This window comes from Vigna unguiculata, chromosome 10, assembly GCF_004118075.2.
Source record: "Vigna unguiculata cultivar IT97K-499-35 chromosome 10, ASM411807v1, whole genome shotgun sequence".
Classification (NCBI taxonomy): domain Eukaryota; kingdom Viridiplantae; phylum Streptophyta; class Magnoliopsida; order Fabales; family Fabaceae; genus Vigna; species Vigna unguiculata.
In genome coordinates, this window is record NC_040288.1 from 490,317 (window position 1) to 510,539 (window position 20,223).

The 20,223-nt window shown below is 28.8% G+C and overlaps 2 protein-coding genes and 2 non-coding genes across 4 annotated transcripts; 2 read left to right on the plus strand and 2 right to left on the minus strand.

Moving 5' to 3' along the window:
- Positions 1 to 361: 361 nt before the first annotated feature.
- Positions 362 to 7,014, plus strand: LOC114166343 (3-hydroxyisobutyryl-CoA hydrolase-like protein 1, mitochondrial). The gene is made up of 14 exons (XM_028051057.1): positions 362 to 539; positions 613 to 693; positions 931 to 999; positions 1,752 to 1,815; positions 2,480 to 2,559; positions 3,860 to 3,943; positions 4,319 to 4,403; positions 4,595 to 4,680; positions 4,781 to 4,902; positions 5,211 to 5,271; positions 5,668 to 5,766; positions 6,273 to 6,374; positions 6,456 to 6,497; positions 6,683 to 7,014. Exons 1-14 carry the CDS (start codon positions 423 to 425, stop codon positions 6,800 to 6,802), a joined length of 1,212 nt encoding a protein of 403 aa, XP_027906858.1. The 5' UTR covers positions 362 to 422; the 3' UTR covers positions 6,803 to 7,014.
- Positions 7,015 to 9,980: 2,966 nt separating this feature from the next.
- Positions 9,981 to 13,948, plus strand: LOC114167453 (WAT1-related protein At4g30420-like). Its single transcript, XM_028052547.1, has 7 exons — positions 9,981 to 10,209; positions 10,482 to 10,550; positions 11,109 to 11,225; positions 11,331 to 11,565; positions 12,317 to 12,475; positions 12,540 to 12,691; positions 13,586 to 13,948. Exons 1-7 carry the CDS (start codon positions 10,031 to 10,033, stop codon positions 13,800 to 13,802), a joined length of 1,128 nt encoding a protein of 375 aa, XP_027908348.1. The 5' UTR covers positions 9,981 to 10,030; the 3' UTR covers positions 13,803 to 13,948.
- Positions 12,722 to 12,795, minus strand: TRNAT-AGU. Its single transcript has one exon. It is a non-coding gene; the product is annotated as a tRNA-Thr (tRNA).
- A 204-nt stretch (positions 13,949 to 14,152) lies between the features above and the next one.
- TRNAT-GGU lies at positions 14,153 to 14,226 on the minus strand. Its single transcript has one exon. It is a non-coding gene; the product is annotated as a tRNA-Thr (tRNA).
- Between the last annotated feature and the right edge of the window lie 5,997 nt (positions 14,227 to 20,223).

The window sequence follows — 20,223 nt, forward strand, 5'->3', positions numbered from 1 at the left end:
TTATTTGATATGATATAAACAATTATAAAATCCATGAATGGCCTTATTAACTCATTATATTTACATATAAGTTTATATAAGTGTAAATATAAATAAAATAAAAGGTATAAGTTTTATTTTAGATGGGCATTTATGTAAAATTAAGGGGCATTAATTAATATTATTTAAAAAGTTTTCAGGCAAGTTAAGTAGAATTTTTCTAAAATTGTAATATATATATATATATATATATATATATATATATATATATATATATATATATATATATAAATATTTTAAATGTCTATTCTCACATCATGAAAAAAAAAAAAGAATATTTTGTTTTAAACATAGCAAATACATTCCACAAAATCATTGTTATTATGAGAAGTAGTTGAATTGAGCTTAGAGTGAAAGTGCAGAAAAAGAAGAAGGGGAAGAAGATGATGCAGAGGAAAAGGGTAGGGTGGTGGTTCTTCACAAAGGCAAAGCTTAGCCTTAACAAATACCGAAACTTTTCTTCTCAACACGTCATTCTCGACAACCCCAATCACAGTCAGGTCACCTTATTTCCTTGTCTTTTGCTGTACTATGTTATTGAATCTCTGTTTTTCACAAATCACAATGTCGCAGGTTTTGGTCGAAGGAAATGGATGCTCCAGAATGGCCATTCTCAATAGACCCTCTGCTCTCAATGCTCTCAACACCAACATGGTATCTTTCCTTTTCTTCTCATTGCTTCTGGTTAATTTTTAGTATATTTTCCTTTTTGTGAAGAACTAAAGAGGTTCGCTAAAAGCCCATAAATTTGGCTCCCAATTTGATGATTCCGACGTTTGCTTGTGACCCTTTTGCTTTTAGACTTCCAATCACTATTATGTATGATTTTGTTGTGATTGCACACTGCCTAAGTGGTAACATGCTTTGGGGTTATGGTTGTGGTTTTCTCAGCTGGCCACGCTGCATAAATTTTATAGGAGCTGGGAAGATAACCCTGATATTGGTTTTGTGATGATGAAGGTAATCTCTATTTTTTCTATGGATTTAATTTTAATTTTGATGTATTATTTGTCTATTGTTTTTTACATGGTTAACCAGCTACAAGGTGGCAAATTCAATCCCAGTTGAAAGAGGTTGCTAGAGGTCTCATATCCACTAAAAACATGGTCAAATTGTAATATATATAACTAGGTGTAAACCTTACCTTACAAGTCAATACTTGTAGGGTTAAGTTAGACTTAAATATGCTTTTTAAGATGGTATCAAAGTCTATCCTTACGTTGGACCATCTATAAATATTTATTTCCACATTTTAGATGATTCAGGGAGTGTATTGGGGATCTTATTGACTAAAGATATGACTAAATTGTAGTTTATAAATAGGTGCAAATATCACCTTAAAAGTTGATTTTGTAGGGTTGAGTCAGATTTAAATCCTCTTTTTAGGAGAGGTGTCCACATTCTGTAATAATGCTTAACAATGTCTTGAAGAGGATGGTATCTTTATGGGGATGCATGTGAGAAATAAATAAAAAAAATACTAATTACCTTAGATATAAATTTTAAGTTTATTATTACTAAAATTATTAATCAATTATATGACAGCATTTGATTGGATAACAATGTAAAAGACTTTACTGTATTCCAATTAAATTCTTTTTCCATTATATTTTGCCCTTTTATCCACATTGCACTTTCAATGCTTGCAATGATCTTGTCCTCATGCATGTCTAATGATGTGATACTTACATAATTTTTTCAATTTTCTTTAGGGCAGTGGCCGAGCTTTTGCAGCTGGTGGAGATATTGTTGCGCTTTACCATTTGATAAACAAAGGTTAATATCAAGATTTCTTTTTATCTAGACCTGGACAGGAAATGTCTTCTCAGAATCTTAGTAAGTTGTCCTAGTTTTGAGGTTGTAAAAGGTTTGTTTATTTGCTGACTGGTATGAAATAAGAGTATTTTCGGTTAGTTAGCTATAAGTAGCAAGTTAATCAATTGATCCCCATTCAATTCATCTCTTGTAATAAACATTTCTGTAAATTCCTGAGAAATCTCAATAAATCATTCAGGACTTTTCTTCCATAAGATTTCGTCTTCTTTTTATGTTCTTTGAGTTCATGCTTAATTCCTAGAACTAGAAATTTTCAAAACACTGACCATTTTGAGGGTTTTCATATATAATGACTTTGTGAAGTATCAATGTTCAATACTAACTTGGACATGATACTACTTGAATTGTCTGTTTAATGTTTTTAATTTTACATTTTTTGACAAACAACATCCTACTCCTAAGCGTTTTGGTATTTGATTTTTTTGCTGCTTAAGAAAGTATAAGAGAAAGTGTAGGTTGCATGGTCCATGGATACTTAGTTTCAGTGTTTCCATACAATTGGTTCTAGGTATTTAAACATATTCTTTTTATTCTAATGCATTTTAGCTATTTACCTTTTTTTTTATACAGCTATTTTGATTTTCTTTTCTTACAATTTATGCAGGAAACATGGAAGCGTGTAAAGAATTTTTCAGAACAGCCTATAGTTTTATGTACCTAATAGGTACATATTTGAAGCCACATGTGAGTACGGTATATGGAGGCTGATATGTTATTCATGTTGTCTTTGTTTGACATATGTGTAATTTGCTAATATGTGCTGTTTTGTATGAATAGGAAGTCATACTCATGATACAATTGTTGTGCAGGTTCTGATTTGTAACCATTGAAATACTGATGTTTTTAAACAGTTGAATACGATCTTATTTCCATGAAATATATGACCCCATACCTATAAAAATTCGTAGAACTGCAGTTAGTGATGCTGTGCACTTTTTTGTAACACCCCCGGATCCTCTTGGGCTTACCAGGCATCCCACCTGCCATCCTCAAACCGGTTGTGTTAGGTCTGCAGCCCAATACACCCCAACCCATCACCCTTCTCCGTCCATTCATACTGGGTGGGTTGTTGTCAGTGGGAATCGAACCCCCAACCTGACCTTTAACACCTCTGGCTCACCACTACCTGACCTTTAACACCTCTGGCTCACCACTGGTTGAGCCAGAGGTGTTAAAGGTCAGGTTGGGGGTTCGATTCCCACTGGCAACAACCCACCCAGTATGAATGGACGGAGAAGGGCGATGGGTTAGGGTGTATTGGGCTGCAGACCTAACACAACCGGTTTGAGGGTGGCAGGTGGGATGCCTGGTAAGCCCAAGAGGATCCGGGGGTGTTACACTTAGATGGTAAAATAACACCAAATGTATATACTAAAACAAAATAGAAGCCGTATTATGATAGTTAGTTGTGAGAAAACAAATTTCTATAATTTTAAGAATATCAGACCATCTATTTTTTCTCATTGTGTTATTACATTATCATAATTTTATTCAAAATTTGGCTTCTAACTAAATTTGGGTATGTTGTGGAAGAAGTATAAATTAACAACTTGATACATTGATTATACTTAAACTTTTATGTGAATTTTAATAATCTTAGTATTTTATTTTAGTGACATATAACTACATGGAAAAATACTATCATATGTTGTAATTATACATCTTTTCTGCAAAAGTGTTTAACTTATGTGATACTAGTGATTAAGTTACATTACATGTTTATTTAATATTCGCTTTGCATCTACTATGTAGCTTAATATTCTGTGATGAAAGATTAATTATAAATGATTCTATTTTTTAAGATATCAACAGAATTATTGGATACAACATTTCCTTAAGATGTACAGTTTGTAAAATAGAGTATTTCAGACAAGCCATATCCGTTCATCACATGCCAGCAAGCATGCTGGATAAAAAGGAATTTTTATGTTTTCTAGTCAGTTACCACTTAAACACAAGTTATGCAATAATGGACTTCATGCAGGTGGCACTTCTAAATGGCATTACCATGGGTGGTGGGGCTGGAGTTTCAATCCCTGGGACATTCCGTGCTGCAACGGACAAAACTGTATGAAATCTATCTCTGCATTGATCTCATTTTTGTCAATTTTGATGGTGTGAGATTATATCTATTATTCTTGTATTTATGATTGTTGGATTTGTTATTGGATGATAGGACTTGTGAATTGGGATTTCCTTTTCTATTTTAGTTTGAGAACTTTTTGTTTTTTTATTTGGGTCTGTAGAAATGATACTCTTATTGAATGGTTTAAGTGAGTATTTGGAGACATGGCATATTTTTGCCATGTAGTTTGTGCCCTGTATATATCATAAATTTGATAATTTTAATTTTCTAGAAGTTTGTCTTCATTTGGCCGATATGTGCATATAAAACCTTGGATGCATATGCTTAGTTTTATTATAACTTATCCCCATTTTGCAGATTTTTGCTACCCCTGAAGTTCATATTGGATTCCACCCTGATGCTGCAGCATCTTTTTACCTTTCACATTTACCTGGTCATTTAGGTATGGTCATGCGTTCTGAAATAATTGACTGATGAGATTGTTAAAGAGGCTAATCATCCTATTTTCCTCAAAAATGGCTGAGAAAAATTCATGGGTTCAGAATCTTCAGATTTAGTCATCAAGTGAAATTATGTTTGATGAACTTCCTCCATCTTGGCTTTCTTTGTCTCAAACATTGTTATTCTATGCAGGAGAGTACTTGGCTCTGACAGGGGAAAAGCTCAACGGAGTAGAGATGGTTACTTGTGGGCTTGCTACACACTATTCATTAAGTGCAGTTTGGTTCTGCTAAACGATTCTTGCTTGATTTACTTTAATGTAAGAGTTTTCAGATTCTAAAAGCCAATTTTTTTTGCTTGGCTTGTCCTATTCTGTAGAGGCTTCCTTTAATTGAAGAACAGCTGGGGAAATTAGTTACTGATGACCCATCTGTCATTGAAGCCACTTTAGAACATTATGGGGACCTTGTACATCCAGACAGCAGTAGCGTACTACAAAGGTTTGACCTACCTTACATTCTGCCTAGGGTTTATGTTTTTTGGATAAAGAAGAAATAATTAAAAAAACAGAGAGAGAATGGCAATGAATTCTGTATATAAAGAAAAAAGAAACTGAAAAGTACACTGTCTTGGAATTGCCCTTCATTCCCTATAAAAGTTAAATCATCCATTAGCTGAAGGCCAATAAGAAGATAAGATAATAGTCTGATGAAAATATGTTTTTGGAATGCTCAATTTATTTTCCTTGTCTCTCATATTTTGTCTTATAATATATTATAACCCTTATTTCTACTTTTCATTTTCTTAGGATTGAAATTCTAGATAAATGCTTTTGCCATGACACAGTTGAAGAGATTGTTGATGCTATGGTGAGATGCACATCTTTCTTTATGTTTCAGTGTCTTCTTTCCAACACTATTCTTTATTATGAAAATCCATTGTTCTTTACATGTTTACATTGTAATTTATTCTAAATTTATCTAGAGAAAAACAATCCTCGTTAAGAGTTCTCAGTGATGTGCAGCGATTTTAGGACAGTGTTTTCCTGCAAGAAAGAGAGGCTCAGCCTAATGACACAATTTTGTAGCAACATCTTCTAACACATTACTGATGTCATTTAAGAACCACACAAAAATTCTTTGCAATATCAAGCTTGTAGGAGCAAATTTCTTGCATGTCCTTTCTTTTTGCGTGTGTTGTGGGTTGATTATTTGGTGAACATTTTACATTTTCTATATTTCTTACTATTCTTAAATTTCTCTTAGGAAAATGCAGCAAGTGAAACAAAAGATGCATGGTGCATTGCTACCCTAAATAGACTCAAAGAAGCCGCTCCATTGAGCTTGAAGGTTGCCTTGAGATCTGTGAGTTCCTTTGGCATGTCTAAAGTCTAAACAATTCCTAATTTCTTTGTTCTTATGAGAAATCACATTTATAGTGTACTTCATCTACTTCAGAAAGAATATACAAGAAAAGGTACTTGAGAGATCTCACTTAGTTCTTCATATTCATATATTCATACATACATACGGTGGTGGACCTACATATACACGAGGGTGAACAAGCGCACCCCCTAATTTTGTTAAAATTATCACCCTCCCCTCCCCCCCACTGCATCTTTTATATTTGCTCTCACAACGTATTGCCCCATTGACTTAGGATCTTAGATCTGTCACTGCGCGTGCGCGCGCGCGCACACACACACACATATATATATATATATATATATTATAAATTTCTCTCAATATTGTAATAGAAAAAAAATGAACAAAATGAAGTTCACCCCTAGGACTAGGTACAATAAAGAACAACTTTTACAAAGTTGCTTAGAAGATAATATAAATTATTCCAATACATCTAATTGATGCAGATACGTGAAGGTAGATTTCAGACTCTTGATCAATGTTTGCTGCGTGAGTACCGTATGACTTTACAAGCAATACATGGGCAAATATCTGGGGATTTCTGTGAGGTACAACTATTTTTAATCTCTGCACACAGAAACAAACTTGTTCTGTTTAAATACAAGAGTTAATTTGAAAATTCATTTTAGGGTGTAAGGGCACGCGTGGTGGACAAGGACTTTGCACCAAAGGTACTTACTGTTTGTATTATCTTGTTGAAAGGGTAAAACACCATTTTGGTTTTTGAAAACATAAAACACTATCATGTTACAAGTTTTCTTTCAGATATGAAAATCATGTGATTAACCAAAAAGTGGTATGAATGGTTTAATTTTCCCGTTTATGGTATAAATCTGTGTTTGAAATTCCTATGCAGTGGGATCCTCCAACCTTACAAAAGGTGTCTCAAGACATGGTGGATCAGTACTTCTTACCTTTGAGTGAATCTGAACCTGATCTAGAGCTGCCAACAAAAAGTCGTGAAGCATTTCTATAGTTTGTTTCCCTTGAATATATGCATATACACACTGTCAGCACCAAATTTCGCAATTTCGGTTGCGACACACACCGTTAATATTTTGCCAAGCTATGTTCAAGCTTATACCTCTTGACTCTATGATGGTAGTTTCCAGTGCATTTAGAAACAACTTTCCTCTTTTGACAAAAGGGATAATTGTCGGGAATAATTAGGAAGTGGACTTAAAATTTAACTCAATTTCATAAGACCTGCTTGGAAAATAAGATTTGCATTTTGTATCTTATAGTTTAGTCATCTTGAGTGAATTTTTGTTAACTCAATTTCAGAAAATCAGATTATAAAGTGAGATTTGCATTTTATATATTATAATTTAGTCATATTTTTAGTGGATTTTTGTTAACTCAGTTTCACAAAATCGGTTTGTAAAAAGAAGTTTGCATTTATATACTAGTCATATCTTTAGTTGATTTAGGGTTTTCAACTATGATGTACCGATACTCCAATTTAGATCATGTATCCGTGTCCGACACGTATTTGTATATGATACTTTAGGGTACTTTACAAATATTTATCAATGAAGTATCTAATCTACAATTAAGTAGTATTTTTGTGATGACAAATTTATAATTTTCTATGTTGACAACTTTAGTATATATAATTTTAATTTGAATTTACACAATAACATTCATTTATTTATCATGTTTTAAGAATTATTATACATTTTTTAATATGTATATATCACGTATTGTATCTTATTATTTTCAAAATAAATGTACTGGCATATTAGATATGTATCGTATATGATACATGTATTGTATGTGATACACGTATCGTATTTGTATATCATAGATTTTCAACATAACTTTGGTCTTTTCACTAAAGAAACAGATATCGGAAAAAATTATGTATTCCACAAATAATTTGAAAAGAGTATAGATGTGAGATTAAGTCATTCTTTAGAAGAAGCCATTTTTCTTGAGTTAAACCTTAACTCATCCCATAAGGTTGAAGATTTTTTACTCATATTCTTCATAAATTCAAATTGGATTGACCGGTAGCAAACTTTAGCCCAAGGTATGGTTTATGGAATTTTATTTTTAACATTTATTACATTTTTTCCATGATTTATGTGTGTTGTTCTTTTATTGGAGTATAATTTAAAAAAAATAGAAAAAAGATATTTACAATGGAATGAAAAACATGTGTATATATATATTAATTTGGTCCGTTGACAAGGTTTTCGTGTGAAGCTGGCATAATATAAGAAGGTTGATGCATTCACGATGTCCAGCCATTTATATTAATAAATTCATTAATATAAATTTAAATGTTATGTAATCTGAACATGATAATATGTTAATGGTGACTAATAATTGGTCCATCATAAATGTTTTTTTTTAATTCCTTTAAAAACAACTGAAGTGGTAACTATATGATAATTAAAATTTTGAAAGTCAAGCTATTTAACAGCGTGGTTCAATGTATTTGAACTTGTCTTCAATTATAGACAAAAGCTACAATCTCTATAAATTAATTTATAAAGAATAATCTCATTTCTTGATAAAGAACTTTGATAAATATTTCAAGATAACAATTTTTGATAAACTTTTGTTCTTCCATAAATATAGTAATATCATTTAAAAAATATAAATTTCCCATAAATAAATAATATTTTTTCCTTAAAAAAATTAACACTAATTAACATTATAATAAATGCCTAACCAATTTTATTAGCCAATTATTAATTTTTTAATGATATGGATGTTATTACAAACTATTTGCTTTGTATTGTATTTTATACATGTGTATTCTTCTGTATTACCTTGGAAATAAATAAAAAAGATAGAGTTGTTAAGCTAAATACCAAAAATGTTAATTAAAATATCTAGTAAATACATGCTATCGAAATTTCTTATGGAATAATAATGATCTGAAGAAATCCTTCGATTTCTTATTATAGAAAAAAACATTTATAATTCCAATTTATTTGTTATTATAATTTCATCATAAACTAAAGGACATAGTAAGACACTTTAGGTTGATAAAGTGGGTGAGAAAATAAATGGTCTAAGATGTTATAACTTATGTGATCTTTAATATATTTTTTATAAAATTAAATAAATATCGATGAATGATTCTATAACAAGTAATATTAATGTCATATTTAATTCTATAAAACTGGTTTATAAATTGAAATTTACATCTAATTATATACTATAAATTTAATTTATCTTTCAGAGAACTCTAATAAATATATATAAATATATACACGAAATATTTTAGAGTAGAATGTAAAATAATTTTAATATCGTCATACAGCTTAAAATTGATATAAACATCATTCCAAAATTCGAGAGAGACGAAGGGAAATTCCCTACTATTTTCCTTTATATATATTTTTATATACTAATAGTGTATTAGATTTAAACTTATACAACCAACCTCCATTAAATAGAGTTAATTTCAGATGAGACTTTTCAAAAAAATATTCTATTAATTAATCAAAATCAACATGAACAGGTAGTAAAATAATTAATGTGAAATATTTAATTAATATTTACTATATATATATATATATATATATATATATATATATATATATATATATATATATATATATATATATTAATTAGAAATTTCAACTTAAAATCCATTAAATGAAGTTGTTTTCTTTAACAAATTTGAAAAACGAAACTTTTGAACAAATATTTGATTAGTCAAAATTAACATGAACATTAATGAATTACAGTAAACTATTTAGTTAATATTTTCAATATACATTAATTAGATTTCAACTTAAAAATCAACCTCCATTAAATAAAATTGTTTGACAAAGCATGGAAAATGAGGCTTTTAAACAAATATTTTATTGGTCATAATTAACATGAACATGTGATGAAATAGTGTGAGATATTTAATTCATATTTATAATTAATATATATTAATTAAATTTCAACTTAAAACTAATCTTTAATAAAAAATAGACTTTTCAACTCATTTTATTAGTCAGAACTAACATGAACCTGTAATGAAATAATGTGAAATATTTAATATTTACATCTACATTATTCATACATGTATAAACCCACATGATGCTAAAGAATAAAATAGTTTGAATTAAGTGTTTGAGATGTAGAAGTTGGTGTATATATATATAAACCTCACATGCATTGGAATCATATAGAACTACAAACTTTTCTCTAATCTATATTGCTAAGACTCCATTGTTGTAAGAAGCTGAGAAAAATGGGAACGTTAAAGTCGTATCTTCCAGTAATGGGTATGGTGTTTAATCAGTTCATTTATACAGGACTTAGTCTCAGCACAAGACTTGTTTTCTCAGAAGGAATGAATCCAAGGGTCTTTGTGGTCTATCGCCATCTTCTTGCAACCATTGTAATTGCTCCAATAGCTTATTTATCAGGGTATTCATCATCACTTCTCTTTCTCTTTTTCGAGTGTAGATTTTTTATTGAATTTTTTTGTACCGTCTTCTGTTAAGTATTAAAGATACACTACATTAATACTTTAACAATCTTTTTAATATATATTAAAATTTTAAAATCGGTGACCATCAATATATTTTGAAAGCACAGTGGATAAATAGTACGAAAAATCTAACAGAGAATCCAAATTTTTCTTTTTCGCCATCCTTCAATTCCATCTCATGTTTTTAATCTGATTGTTGATTTCACAGGAGAAATTCTGGTTCCTATTACTTAAACTTGAAGAGTTTTTCCTGGATATTCTTGGTCTCCTTCGTAGGGTTTGTTTCCTTTCTTAACTCCATACATACAATAAACACATACATTTTATGCATACTATATATAAAGATCTCATATATAGTCTTATAAAGGTGAATGAAATGGTGCCCTCTTTCAAAGAAACCTGTTTTGGTGTCTCATATAGTCTTCTTATAAAGGTGAAGATATCGTCAGAGTAGTCTCCGGAGAGGCATTGCTTGATGATAATGTGATCAATGTGTTTAGAATTTAAGTGTGAGTCTAAATTTTACATTGAATAAAAATGAAAAAGTTAAGTACTATACAAAAATGAAAACCTATAATCCCATTGTCTTAAGGTTTTTGGTTCAAGATAATGTCAATTCTTTACGTGTGGATTGAACTTATTTCTCATTCATGTTGTATCTCTCCAGTGATCAATAACATGCTTTTGATACCAAACTAGGTTTCTTTGAAAGAGCACCGAAACATTCACTTAGTTTAAAATAGTATATATATATAAGGTATATGAATTATTAGAATGTATAGATTTTAAGGATGTGAATTAGTGTTTGTATTGATTCTAATGATATATGTTGCAGGATTACCTTGAATCAAAATCTGTTTTGCGAGGGTTTATACCTGACAAATTCTTCAGTGGCAACTGCAATGGTGAATCTTGTTCCAGCAGTAACATTTGTGATAGCAGTTTGTGCAGGGTAATTAAATTAATGTCTAGAAGTCAATGTGAATCCACTTTTGAAATCATGCAATGCAAATTCTGATTTGTTTTGTTTGACTTTGAACATAACATGGAAAACCAGAATGGAGAAAGTGAGCATTGGAAGCTTGAGATCCATAGCGAAGATAGTAGGAACAGTGATATGTGTGAGTGGAGCAGTGTCCATAGCTTTGTTGAAGGGTCCAAAGCTTCTAAATGCAGAAAACCTGCCATCAAAATCCATCATCATGGCCTCCTCAGCAACTGATAATTGGTTCCTTGGTTGTCTCTTTCTCATTGGATGCTGCTTCTCTTGGTCAACCTGGCTCATACTGATGGTACTTTTTTGCTATAACACTTCAAGTTTAATACATGTCGATGAGTAGGTTATGGATAAAATAAATTTATAATACAAAAATACCGTAAATTTCATCTTACATATTGGTTTTAGATTTAAATTTTACTTCTCAATATTAGAATCATCCAAAATATATTTTAAAGAAATTTGTTATATTTTAATTTTGTTATGTCATATGTTATCAAATCGTTATTAAATCACTTATAAATATATAATCCTAGATAAGATTTAAGGTTTAGGTGAGGAGGTCTAAAATAAACTTAAAAAATGATATATTCTTATTTTTGAAGGCCTAAACATATTTAAAACTAAAACTGTTATGAGAATTTTTAATTGGAAACCTAAAACAATTAGTATTAAAAAGAATAATTTTGAGCTCTTTATTTTTTAGAAGTCTAAAGCAAAGATTTTACCTACTTTGCCCTTGAACTGGATCTGATCTACGTTCATATGTGTATTGATGTGTTAGAGATAATTTTTTTATTAGAGATAAAACAAATTTATCATATATAAATAGTACAAATACTCTCTTAAAACCGATTTTATAAGATTAATTTAGGTTTAAAGTAGAATTCATAATCCATAAAAATGCATGGTATATATATAAACTTTTACAATATCTTAAACCTTCATATTTGTAATCAATCAATGTCTATGAATTAGAGAAGAGTTGAGTGGTATATATTATAATTTTTTCATACAACATAACTTTGTATGATCTCATCTTTCAGGTTCCTGCCTCCAAAAGCCACCCAGATCCCTTGTCCTTTTCGGCTTGGATGTGTTTTATAGCAACAGTGCAATCAGCTTTAGTGACACTACTGTTGGAACCAGATCCAAATACATGGAAGATTAATTCTTTACTTGAAGTTGGTTCTGCTTTATATGGAGTAAGTGTGTGGATGATAAATTTTACAATGGAAAAAGAAAACTTATATAATATTGCATATGCAGGGAGTTATGGGATCTGCAGTATCATTCTTTCTCCAAGCATGGTGCATCTCAATCACAGGTCCTCTTTTCAGTGCAATGTTCAATCCTCTTATGGCAGTGTTTGTCACCATATTGGCTCCTTTTCTACTACAGGAGGAAGTATACGTTGGAAGGTAATGTAAAATTGTGAAAAAAAAAATATTTGCTTTCATTGAGAGTCGAACTCAAGACCTCCCGCTTACTAAACGGGTGCTCTAACCAACTGAGCTATGAAAGCACTTGTTCAACATTTTTAAACAAACTAGAAAATTTCAACGAGAGAATGGAAGGTAGATGCATCTTACAAAATTAATTTATAAAGTAATGTTTACATTTATTTATATACTATAATTTGACCTTAATTCTAATTGATGTGAGATTTTCAACACACATCCCTCATATCAAGGTATATAGTTTATTTACTAGATATTTGCGAGTGATGGAGACTACTAGGTAATGGGTGAAATAATAGATGCAATAAACTTCATTAGGATAAATTATGATATCATATTAAAAAATAAAATTTAAGCTTAACTCAATTATGTAAAACTTACTTGTAAGATGAAAATTACACTTGCTTATCTCTAGTGTATATGGAATTTCCAACAACATAATGTAATTTATAACCGACACATGAGAATTAAAAATTAAGAGTAAACATTTCAATAAATGAAAGTGTCACATATATTTGCATTTTTAAAAACAAGGGACTTAAATAACTGTAAGAGGATTGTATTTTTGAATAGAAGAACTTGGTTGAAGTTTTATCAATTATAGAAACCATATCGGACAAATAAATAATAAAACAAAAAAAAATTAATTAAATCTAAGTTAAAATAAAACAAGAATAGGTTAGTGGTGTTTTTACTTCCTAAAACATGGATTTCACTCATTTTTTGAAATGAATTTGTTTTACTTCTCACTTTTTATTTGTTAAAATGTATTACTTTTCCTTTATATATTCTAACTAATTCATATATGTATATTCTAAGTAATTGATGCATTGTTTTTTTTTTTTTCTCTTTAAGCTTGACTGGCTCAATAGCAGTGATCATTGGGTTGTATATTGTGCTTTGGGGAAAAGCTGAAGAAGTTGTGAATGTTAAGAGAGATTCAGAATCAATGCTTAATTCCACAGAGGAAGTCAAAATATCCATAAACAAGGATTCTTCTTCAGTAAAAGAATGTTGTAAAACCAATTTGGAAGAACCCCTTCTATCTCCTCATTCTCCTTCACATAATTAAATTAAGGAAATTTGTACCAATTGAAATTTCATTGATATTCTATCTTTTGTAGCACAAAAATTTATAAGGTTGATACTTTCATTTAATCATGAAAGTAAATATCACAAATTCTTTCTGCTCAATTTGTAGAACATTTTAGTGTCTTTTTAACTTGAATATTATGCATATAACTTATTAGTTCTGAAATTCAATTTTTATGAATATTCACTATTTTTCTCTTCAGTGCATTGATTTTGATTAATAGTCACATTTATCTAAATTGTTTGATCAAGTCTAAAAAAAATATTTCCTATATTTAAAGAATGAATCACTATGTAAACTAAAAAAGATACACTAGTGAAACAAAGTCTTGCTTTCATTGAGAGTTGAACTCAAGACCTCCCACTTACCAAACGAGTGCTCTAACCAACTAAGCTATGAAAGCATATATTTATTATTTTTAAACAAAGTAAACACCTTTAATGAGATATTGAGAGCTAGATGTTAAGCTAAGTCAATATTACAAGATCAGTTCATAATGTGATGTTTACATCTATTTATATACTATAAATTGACCTTACTTCTAATTTATGTGATATTTTCAACACACATTCCTCATATCGATGTATATGATTAGATGTTTGTCGGTGGTCCGATAGATACCTAATAGCAAGTGAAACAATAGACCAAACAAACTTTGTTAGAATAGACTCTGATATCATATTAAGAGGTGAAATTTAATCCTAACTCAACTATACAAAACTTGTAAGGTGGAAATTTAATCCTATATGCTCATTCTCCTTCACATAATTAAACTAAGGAAATTTGTACCAATTGAAATTTTATTAATATTCTTTCTAGCACAAAAATTGATAAGGTTGATACTTTCATTTAAATATAAAAAATTTTTTCTCCTTAAAATTTGTAGATTACCATTTTAGTTACTTTTTAACTTGAATATATATATATATATATATATATATATATATATATATATATATGCATACAAATCATTAGCTCTTGAATTCAAATTTTATGAATACTCACTATTTTTCTCTTCAATTTATGCATTGATTTTGATTAATAGTCACATTTATCTAAATTGTAAAATTGTTTGGTCAAGCCTAAAAAATATCTTACATATATTTGAAGGATGAATCATTATATATACTTGAAAAGCTACACTAGTGAAAAAAGAGTCATTTACATCATATATTTATCATCTAATATCAAAGAACTTGATATGAAAAATGTGTGATGAATCTTTTGTAATTAAAAGAAACTTTTATATGTGGGATGTCTTGAGATTTTGCATATATTTCAATATGTCGCATTGTGTTCTAGTCCGGCGTAAATTTTAAAATTTAGATAAGACCTTAGGATATCCCATGTAAATGTGTTTATAATCTCTTCTTCCTTTCTCTTTTCAATTTTGGTGTTTTTCATTCTCTTCTCTTGTGACGAGCTCGTTTCTCCTTACATTGATGACCCAAGAACGTTCTTCTTTTGTCTTTATGATTGGTTTTGTGTGAAGGTGATTCGTATTCAATTGGATTGTGATTCAGTGTTCTTTATTGAAGTTAACTATCTAAATTTCTATTTTATTTTTGAAATTGATATTGTTATTGTTCAAGTTATATAAAGTAGTGGACAACCCTCTTCCTTCAACATATATAGAGTAATTTAAGTTATTTTCTTGTTTAGCTATTTTTAGGTTAGATTATACTTCTTTGTTGAAAATTTAGTTGAAAGTTATATTGTGTTGTGAATTTTTTTTGTTTAAGTCAAAACAAAATTAACTTAAAAAAAATTCAAAATTTATGTCAAACCTAGCCAAGTCCAACCTAAATTTACATCAGAGTTTATATCCAAAGTAAATTTACGTCATCCACATCTACGTTAGAGTGTTACCTCACGTAAAAAATTGAAAATATCCAATGTAAAATGTCTATGATAGAATCATAAGTTTAGGTTTAACTTGTTAAAATGAATGATGCTTAAGCTTAGTTTCTTATTTAAATAATGAGTAAACTTTGAACTTCATTAGTGCAAAAATCAATTTATGAATATTTTTTATATCAGTTGCAATTTACTTATCATAATAAGTGATGCAATGGTAAATCGTAAATAAGATAAGACTTTCTATATTGGTTCTAGTTATAATCGGTATAGAAAGTGGTGCAGTAACATTTTTTGTAATAAAGAATAAATATTTCTATACCAATTCTACTTATAACTAGTATAAAAAGTGACATAATAACAATTTTGTAATAAATTACAAATACTTTCTATACTGTCGGTTGGCTCCAAAACCAATATAGAAAGTGGGGCGATGAAATTTTTGTAATAAATTGCAAAGACTTCGTATACCAGTTGACCTAGAACCAGCATAATATGCTTAATTTTCTCATTCTCTCTCGAGCTTCACTCATTCTTCCTTCTTTGTGCAACTATCATCTTCCCTTGCAATCTCTCCTCTCTACATTCCCTTCATTGCTCTCGGTTGTTGTTGTTCCTTGAGTTCTCGTCATTACTGGTTCTCAATTTCTTGTTGTCCCTATTGCTCGAGCTCTCATCGTCATTGTCACTCTCGTCTAGGCTTCCTCCGTTGTTGTGTGGTGCAATCGCTATCACTTTCATTTCCAGTCTTACAAAAAATAATGATTTCTAGTCTTAGATTTCTTTTTTTTTTTTTTCAACTTTCAATGGCATCTAATGCCCTCAGCAACAATAACATTGTCTTCAAGAAACTCAAGGCCAAGTTTGAAAATAAGGTTTCTTTTCTAATATTTAATTTTTATTTTCCATTTAATTCTACTATTCATATCTTGATTTCTCTTTATGTACATGAATTTCATTTTTTCTTTCTGATCTATGAGATCTATTTTCATATTTGTCTTTCTCGTGCTTCTCCTAAGTTTGACTTTTTAATTTCCATGTTTTTTTTTTGTTTTTTTTTTTCATATGTGTTTCAATTGCAATGCGAATACCTAGGCATTTGTCATGTATGGGATCTTCCTTTGCATCAATTGCTCCATCATATGATAGGAGAAGAAAACGATGAGTGGTGATGAAAGTGAAAAAATGGAGTTCCCTTTGTTTGTTGTGTTTTTGGATGTGAAAAACGAAGATGAAGCCTGGTGGTGATGATTGTTGATTGTAGGTATTGGTTGAGTAAAATTAGCTTCTCGCAGTGTCTAATGTCCCATTCTGCTAATCGATTTCTATATTCATTGTAGTCTTAACCTATATAAAAGTGACACTTTTTATATTGGCTGTGAACCAATATAAAAAACTTTCTATATCAGATATACCTATACAGTTATATAATTTAATTGACATCGAAAGTATTTTCTAACAGAATAAAAAATTAAGTGCTTATTTGATTTAGTTAAAATTACGTAACTTAATTATAATTGATTTAACAGTATGATTAAATTATTTTTACAATTTTTAAGGTTTTTTTTTTATTTAGCATATAATAGCCTTATACCGATAAATAATAATAATAATAATAATAATAATATAATAGTTTATTTAGAATTGTACTTAAATTGATGGTAAAGTAATTAATAATGGAATCAATAACCGGTTAAAAAGGTTATGCTTTATATTAAAAAAATTAAGAAATACCAAATAGTATACAAATAATAATTTATAATATGTTAAAAGTTTTCAAATAAATATAATAAATGAAAATATTACCATTTAAATAATAACTAACTAAATAATTTGCGAGTTTTAAAATGTTTTGATCGTCTAATGAATGAAAAATAAATTTGAGTTCAAACGTGCTTATTTAAAAAATAACTTAATTTGTTTACTAAATCGTTAATAATTATTCTTAATCATCCTATTCAAACTTGATAACATGCATAGTTGTCATGTGTGCAGCTGGCAAACTCGATCAAGGAATCAATCTATGATCATAATACAAATAAAATAGATTTACAGATAAGAAACGAATGTGAGGAAGGCTTTTCTTCATTTTCTACTTCAAATAAACAACTTTTAAGTTTCGTTTCAAGTACGTATTTATAATAAGAAAATTTCTAAATAATCATGAATATATATGTTTGATCAAATATGAATATAACACATAAAAATATAATAATTAAGAGTTTATCTTTATAGTAACATTAATTGTAGTGATAAAAGGTCAATTGATACCGTTAACACACTTAAAAAAAGTGTATTTTAACAAGGTTTTCTAAGAGTGCTATAATAACCTCTAGTAAGATCAACCCACAATAATTTTTTTTTCATACTCTTGAGAAGTGTTAATGATTTTTTAATGAACCACAATAAAGTTTCATATTTCCATCCACTTTCACTTTTCTTTCTTTTGTATTTTTCATACGATCGTATTATTTTCATTTTTCCTTCGTAGTGTTGGCAAAACCTAAAAAGCTTCAAAATGATGAACATGAAGATCCATAATTGAATTGAAGAATTTTATTTGATTTTCATTTTGTTTAATTTTATGATCATGAACAAAAATGTTGTAATATTTCCCAATTTCACCTAAATTGTGTTGTTTTACATTATTTTTCTTTCAAGTTGTAAACTTTGTAACTCTTTCCTTTAATGAATGTTATATGCAAGATAATAATATCATTTTAGAATATGTCTTTTTTCATTTTTAATTATGTCATGTATTTATTGCAAAAAAAGCAATTTATGTGCATTAAAAAAAACAATTGATGAAATTAACGAGATTTGAGACTGTAAGACAAAATATGGTATATGACATAGTTGTTCAAAATGCGCACCTTTATACGTTGGAGATTTTATATTTATTAGAGATAAGATGAATTTTTAGTATAAGTGGATGTAAATTTCATTCTACAAGTTGATTTTGTATAGTGTTGATCAATTATACTTAAAGTTCATCTTTTAAAATACTAGTAGAAGAATCATTCGATGCAAATCTTACCTTACAAACCAATTTTATAAGATTAAATTATACTTTTCACTTTTAAGACATATTTAAGAAATGAAGATCTTTATCAATCTATAAAATCTACTAGAAAGAAAAAAAATAGATGTTTTTGGAACATTAAAAAAAGAAAACCCAAGAACAATATGCAGGCGAAAATCCAATTCATAGTAAGAAATTTTTTGAATTTCCATTTAAACTGAAAAAATTTCTTAGATCAAAAAATATTTAACAATGTAAAATATACTATCTCTTGATTAGATGACAAATTTATAAGGAATTATTATAGTCTTTGTTCAAAGAGGAGAACTATATCTAGATATTATGATAATTCAATATCAGACGAATTTAACTCTTTTAGGCTTAAGGAAAAAATAAATAAATTTAGGAAAAAAAATTATTTTTTAAAGATGCAAATCAAGATACATTACAAAGACTGAAAACTATCTCGACAACAACATTAAAATAATAATTTTGTAACTAATCATGTAATAATATTCACTTAAAACTAATCACATCGCTTAAACCATTACAAAAGGTTAAGAAGGATATGAATCTTTCTCATAATCCAAAAGGTAAAATTTAACAAAAAATTAAATAGACAATCACCACTAAAGTATAACTTTGATTTTCTATAATTTACCAAAGAATTGAGTATCGAAATACTTCTATAAGTACCTTACTTCTAATACTAACTGCCAGTGAAATCAATACACAGAAATAAAAAAACAATCAAGAACAAAAGAGTAACCAACAAAAAAACACAATATTATAAAATTCATCTCGACCAAAAATAAGAACATTCGTTAATTATTATTTTAATATCTACCATGTTAATTTGTAATTAGATTTTTAGATGCAAATGGCAAGTACAAGAACAATATCTAACAAGTTTTTTTTTTCTTCGACGTCAACTGTATTTCTTTATTAATTATGACCATAACAATATTATCATGTGTTATTTGATGTGAACATTAATATACTTATTTTAATAATTGGAGTTGTTTATAACTCGTTAATTTGTACACATGAAACTTCCTTCATATAATATATTAGTGTTCACCAATCACTTGGATTTTGTCAAATAATCTTCTAAAAATTATTTAAAAAGCAACACGTTACTCAAACTTTTAAATATTCTGATTGGCAGCATACTATAAAAAAATAACGTATGAAAAACGTATAATTTAATTAGAAAATCTTAGATACAGAAGATTATTAGGTTGAAGACAAACTCTTGTAAATATAATCATTTATATATTAACTTTAATTACACTTACCTCTTTTTAAGTTTATTTTAAATGTCTCATCTCGTTTAGTTTTAAAATGGACATCAACTGCGTGTATAATAATAAGATTAGGGTTAAATACGATTTTGGTCCCTAAAATTTCGGTGAAATTTGGAATTAATCCCTCTTCAAAAATTTTGATTAATTTAATCTTTCATCTTTAAAAATACGTGAATTTAGTTCTTTTAACCAAATTATGTTAAGTTTATCTGAC